Source organism: Halyomorpha halys, unplaced genomic scaffold (assembly GCF_000696795.3).
Source record: "Halyomorpha halys isolate HHAL.00 unplaced genomic scaffold, Hhal_1.1 Scaffold980.1, whole genome shotgun sequence".
Classification (NCBI taxonomy): Eukaryota; Metazoa; Arthropoda; class Insecta; order Hemiptera; family Pentatomidae; genus Halyomorpha; species Halyomorpha halys.
Window position 1 is genome coordinate 70,281 of NW_027105405.1, and position 7,014 is coordinate 77,294.

General features: G+C 29.6%; 1 protein-coding gene across 7 annotated transcripts in view; it reads right to left on the reverse strand.

Annotated features, from left to right (window-relative positions):
- The window catches only part of LOC106687560 (uncharacterized), an 18,212-nt gene that overhangs the window by 10,637 nt on the left and 561 nt on the right, over positions 1–7,014 (reverse strand). For 4 of the 7 annotated variants that reach the window (XM_014431517.2, XM_014431516.2, XM_014431518.2 and 1 more), the window contains 3 exons: positions 5,531–5,670; positions 3,849–4,030; positions 1,368–1,647 (listed from right to left, as the gene is read on the reverse strand). In XM_014431517.2, coding sequence (XP_014287003.1) covers positions 1,368–1,628 — 261 coding nt within the window. In that variant the 5' untranslated portion in view covers positions 1,629–1,647; positions 3,849–4,030; positions 5,531–5,670. The other 3 variants (XM_014431521.3, XM_014431519.2, XM_014431520.3) reach the window with 3 other exon arrangements.

Here is a 7,014-nt window from a genome sequence, read left to right on the forward strand (position 1 = left end):
ATACCTATATGTAGCTACTTCATGAGGCTACGTGGACACCGGAGAGCTCCTGAACCCACAGCAACAGTGAAACAGAAAATAACTATCTGCTACAGCTGGATTCGAAACCGGGTTCTGGGAGTTATACCTTACAACTGAGCTATCTGCTCCCGGGTTATTAACTATAAATTTTCTTAAGAGATATAGATATAGTAGTGATAGTTACTAACAGTATGTCCTGATTACAGTTTTTTAATAAATAAAATGATAAAAAAAAAATCAAATGTAAATTGAACCAAATTACCAGAAATGAAATAAAAGGTATGTAAATTAACCATAATAAAAAAGAAAGAAAATAGAATTTTGCTATATTTCTAAAATTTAATGTTACAAAACACTGTAACTTTTTTAAAAATAAACGAACTGTTCAAAACATCGGCAGTGTTTATTCATTGAAAATTAATAAAATGAAGAATTTGAAGTAAGAAGACTAATTTAATTTCCGAAATAGAGAAAAAAATGAGTTGTAAGGTTTTCATTGCTCACTATAACTAGAGTATGTGTCTTAGTTATGTAAATAGTTAGCTCGGCAAGAGTGACACAAAATTATTTTTGTCCAACAAGGATACCGCGAAATATTTTTAGCCCAAAAACGGTGCCGAGGCTAAAAGATTTTGGGAACTGCTGCTCCACATGATCACTCGGAATGACAGTAAAATCAGGAATGATTTTAACCCCAGTCTGGGTTAGGAATGATGACCTTACATAAACATATGTTTTAACCTTTATGTTTGTAACTCAACATTCTAACCTTATTAAAAAAAAATAATTGTATTTGCGGCTCCGAAGTATTTAAGAATGGACTATAAACAATTATTTCTGATTTAAATTCAATCCTATTAAAATTTTAGAATATCACTAAGAGATCATTTTAAATTTGCTGTTTTAATTCTCTTTTTAAATGCTTAGCACCTACTATTAAATATACCCATTACAATATTTTAAATACTAACAATATTTTAGATTATAAGATCTTTTTACAATAAATTAATTAAAGCTTTAGAGTGGTGGATGTTTTGTTTCAATTCAAATCACATATATTCTAAATAGATCTTCTGTACAAAAAGTTCTAACAAGATAAAGTTTTAAGGTTTTCATTGCTTACTATCGCTATAACTAGAATATGTAAAGTTATGTAAATAGTTAGCTCCGCAAGAGTGGCGCAAAATCATTTTAGTCCAACAAGGGTACCGCGAAAACAATTTTTTTTTGTCTGGCCATCAAAGAAAAACAGTTTTTTGAATTACAACAAATCTTTAACGTATATAAACGATTTACTTGTTAGCTAAAGAAGGTAATGGAACAAGAAATGACTGCTATTTATTTACCTGCTGATTCGATCTGACAGATTGCGTACTCTGCGTAGGTGGGCTATCGCCACAGCTGGTTGACTTGATACTCCTTACTACGCTGACAGCATCTCCTCGCCCACTCACGGTGTAGTTGATCTCCTTACCAACGCTGCACGACCTCCAGGATTCATCCTGGGACGCTTGGGACGTCCGCTTTTCTTCAGGTCCGTGGGGCGGAACGGCGTTCCTGCAAGCCTCGTCTAATGAAGGCTTTGTGTGGGAAGATCCGATGCCCATCCTGGTCTAGCACTACCATCTAAATGTCATCACATTTTTTAGGGGTGTCAGGGTGAAGTGGAGTGTATTATAACCTACGTGCATATTTACTTAACATGTGACTTATCAACAACTATAACTCCACTTTGCATATGAGGTTTATATTAATTTTTTATTAGATATAGATAGGGTTATTAAAAATTTAATCCAGTCTTTATTAAGTAAACATCACGGCAGTATTATCCTCACTTAACCTTTCTCGTTTATTTAATTAAATTCACACATCGCAACTAATTAGTGCAAATATAGTTCTTTTAGTTTTAATAGATATCTTACAAATGAGTCGTTAGTAGAAACTAACCACTACTGTAGAAACAAACCACCAAATCATATTACCTGAGCTGACATTTGAGTTTTTTTTTTCATTTTTTTTTTTTTAAATAAACGAATTATATACGAAATAATTTAGCAGTAGTACTAATTTCTTGATGTAAAATTTTAAATAAAATATGCTCCAGAGATTATTACATTCTTAGATATCAAATCTCATTACATTGAATGAATGATGTTACCTATTAGGACTTTATTAACACGCCCAGTTAAGAATAAACTTAAATCATTTACAATATCTACAGCCAAAGATCTTTAAAAAATCTAACACATGAATGACTAATATGTGTTTAGGATCACATGACCTTTTTGAACACAAAATAATTGTTATCTGAAATCCTAAAGTGATATTTAATAATCAAGCATCAAAAAACGTAGTATTTTTTAATTTTACTCATTTTTTACCGTGTTTCTTCGTTTCATACAAACCGAAGAGCCAAATTTAAGGGTATGAATTTGCATTCATTGATTCAAAGTTGAAATAATCGAAGGGTCAAGGAAATAAACAAGTCACTTTTTTTGAATAAATTTGAAAACAAGATATTCTTGTTAATGAATTTATAATAAAAGTCAACATTCTTCCTATGACTTTGAATGAGGAAAATTAATCAAATATACAAGATACCATATTTCCTGCGTATAGTAGCTCTTTAGAAGAATAAAGATTTTCATTTATAATCAATTAGTCTAATTAAAAAAAGAGGACCTTTTTTTTCTCACTGGTCCTTAAAATTGCATCCAAAACGGCATTTGATAATCTGAAATGTTTACAACAGTTGTGTTCTACTATGAAGGCAACAGTTTTAGTTCACAAATACTAACATAAAAACTACTACGTACAAGCACCAATACTTATTATTTCATAATGAGAATGACTGCTAGTAATAAAAGAGATAAAAGTCTGAAAAGATTTGGGTTTTGATGCAGGTCAGTGTATGTATGTAATGTATATGTATGTAAAATGTGACGGTCGGTATTGGCATTGATTTCGGGTTTTCCAAATCTTTTTTTTTCTTATTTTCTAGGAGGGATACCTCTACCTAACGGCTGACCAACTTCCACTTACAATTGTACAACTGTTCCCTTGATTCTACTACTCGTTGGTCAAATTGTATAACTCTAATTTACATGTGTATTCAGCAGTTCAGATTGTATTTTTTTCAATTTAGTGCAAGCATGAAAAAAAAGTATATTTCAAGTCTTTTTTCCAGCATTTTAATTTGTACTTCAATTTAGTGTCTCTTAAAAAAAAAATATTCGTAACAATTTTTCCTCTAAATTGCCCTGAATTTCTATTAATTCTTTGCCCCTGAACCTTGACAAAGCCACATAAAATTGTCAATAAGTAAATATTGTTACCTTCAATGTTACATATAAACTGACTTTTTCAAAACTTCGCCTTTGTGCTTTATTTATAGTCATAGAAAATTCCAATTTTATATAGAATTGCGTACGTTTCTGTACGAATGATATGTTCAAGCCCCCGCGAGTGTCCTGATTGATCTTTGGAATGCATAAAAGTTCACTTTTTTTTATTATTTGATAAAATCTTACGATTCAGATAACCTTTTTCATTTTTTTTCGTAAGATGTGTTCTATTTTAAACTGAATTTTTTATTACTTCACCTTATAGGTATAATCAAATATTACACGGTGAACATATGTAAAATATGATATTACATGGTGTTACTAAAAACGTTTTTATATAATAGATATATTTGTTTGTCTTTTGAAAATGTTCTAAGCCTGGCCAACTACTAGAACTGAAAACATTTGAGTTCTAGTTTCATTTTAAGTTTCATGTGGAACCTATTTTGGATAGAACGGTCAGTATATATTTTTATTACTTACCTTCAGTATCTATTTCCTCATCATAGGTTTCTAAGGTTTCCTTAGTACGTCTCTCTCTACAAATTATCACTTGTATGACATATTTCCCATAATGAAGGTTGTTCTTGAATAACTAATTAGCTTTTCGAGATTTATTATCGTTAAAGTTTAAACTTTTTCTTTCAAACAGTAAATATTCTTATCTAAGAAAGAGAAAAACATTATTCAAAAAAATTATATTGCCTAGTCAGATGTTTATTTTAAATTCTTATAAATATAGGCATAATATTTGTAAATTTATAATTAAATAATAATAATATATGATTTTTTTTTTTTATCATTTTTGTTCTTTTATTATTTTTTCTTTCTATAATTTATTTTTGTTTTCCATGTTTCCTCCCTTAACCCAATACATCTTTCATTTTTTTCACTTGTTATCATTCATCTGTTCAAAAATAAAATAAAATTAGAATATAAAATATAAATAATAATAATTTTAAATGAAATAAATCATATACACATAAAAACCTTATTTCCGTATCGAAGTACTGTTTAATTAAAATTTTAAATAATCAACAATTATCTACAAAGATATAAATATATGCATACTTTCAAATACAGATTATAAATATAAAATTTATAATCTGCATTATTATTTATATTTTATATTCTGATTTTATTCTATTTTTAAGCAGTTATGAATACAATTATTGTTTTCAAACGTTTTAGCAAGAGGAATTCTACTGAAATACAAATTTCCCTCCTGGTAGACCATTTCGTAGATCTTAATATTGTTCAACTGGAGCAGAGTCCTTCGGAAAGAAACCTAAGGAACCTGACACCAAAAGGAAAAAGGAACAATGAATTGGGTGAAGTACAAACAGCCTCTGAGCGGTCATTACTGAGGCCTAATGGTTTGCTGCAGGGGTTTTTAGGGTCTCATTCAGAATGTCTCACCTGCTTCATTCATTTAGGCCTCTAAGGTAGTTGTTCTTTATGAGGAGTTCCTGTGAGGGCGTAGAAAGGAGAGAGAGTAAAGTGCTGTTGTTATCCTCGATTTTTTTCATGTTTCAAGTAATTAATTAATCTTTCAGACAAGGTATATGTTTTCGAAAAAAAATAATAATGCGTACATCACATAGATTTTACTTACTAAGCCAGCTAATAAAGGATTCACAGGAAAAAAATACATATTTTTTTTTATACGGTTCATTATATTTTCGGGGTGCTGAATCATATTCTAGATGTTGATACCTCTAATATAGAGACTCTAATTTCAGGAAACGTAAAAAAATTAATACAAAATAAGAACAGAAAAATTTATTTATTTTCAGATTTTTTCTTATAACTTATATATAGGTCTACGACAAAACAATTTATATAAAAAATATAATAATAATAATTATTTATTTATTTTAGTGTTAAGTTCAGTAGAACCTTGGTTTCCCTAATCGGGACCGAGACATTGCAGGTTTAGCCAATAAATAAGGAGTATAACGAATAAAACTCAAATATTAATTTAACTCACATAGAAGGTAATACGATACACCAAATAAAATATATAGGTTTATATGAATTTTGATAAGGGTGGAAAACCGTAACGAAATTCATACTTCATCTTCAATGTACTTGGTCGAATTTTCGCGATATTGAACGCTCTCTCAATGCTAACCTCTAAGACTAAAGAAATAATGTGTACATACCAAATTTGTAGAAAAATTTGTCATCTTTAGTTTATTATATGTTTTTTTTCGTCTTAGAGCGTATAGTTCTCATGATATACGAAAAAAAAATGCAATAAATTTTGTTCCTTTTTTTGGGGTGCAGGGGAACCTGAAGTATTCTAGAAATGAGATAGTTAAATCCATTATTTGATACTGTACTCACAAATATATCATCATTAATTAACATGTTATCTTAAATAACTGTTAATAAAAAAAAATTATAATAGTAAAATAATTAAATATGATTTTTTTATTGTATTTTTAAACTGGACTATCTACTAATCTAAATTGATATTGATTGTTGTATACGATAATGATATTACTATACAGTGTTATACAATAAGAATATAATTGGTATGTTTAGAAGTAAATGATGCAACAGAAAAAACGAGTCCATTTTTTAAATTTGAGATATGAGTGTCATATTTTTTTTTTCAATTATCACTTTTTTCATATTGCTTATTTAATCCTTAATAATAATAATTAAATGGTCAATTTAATGAGAAATTGTTGATTGTTTCACATTTACAAAATTAATAATATATTAGAAGAACTAGAGTTTTTTAAAAATTTAACATTTAAATTCTGTCAGACTAATGAGGTTAAAAACATAGCTGAAATTTTAGACCATTTAATTAAACATCGATCCCAATCAAAATCGTTAGGGCCTATTTCCAGAAAAATGTAAAATCGAAGATGTAAAATGGTGCTTTCAACAAGCTGATTTTGGCGAAACAGTTGCAGTAATATTACAATTAAATACATAATTCCATTTTATTCAACATTTCGTTTTTGAGATAGGCTGACCACATAGAAACGATTACTGTGACTTGATGATTATTTGGACTAATGATACATTAACATCTGTATTTCCATTGAAAACTGGAGTGAAAAGAATTTTGGTTTGAAAAATAAATGAGGTTTATTAAACAATTTCTTTCAAGATTCCTAAAATATACCTTACACCTATCCCTCCGTAACTGCGGAAATTAACTTCCCGGGAAAATGTACTTATCAACCCAGATACGATGAGACAAAGACGATCCTTTAAACCCCATGATCGCGATATATCCCCGACCGGACGATACCCAGAGGGAGATGTCACCTGCAGGATACCATCCGTCATCGGCGGTAGTGCCGCCTCCAATTGCTGTCCTTCAATTAACTTCCCGATACCTAACGTCATTCTCATCCGGGGTCTAATCTATGGTCCACAGTTTTTGCGGTCTATAAGAAGTAATCAGAAGGGTTTCATCTAAAGGGTTCATTTAAACCGCCTACATTTAATTAATATGTTGTATTTTTTTTTAAGTAACCTCAGAAGATTTTAGGTGCAAAATTATCAATAAAATGAAATATGACGGTAAATATGAGGTTATGAAAGTAAAAGTTGCCTAACCCACTACATTATTTGACCACAATTGGTGTCAAATGCTTCTATATATAGTAATATTTAAAATATA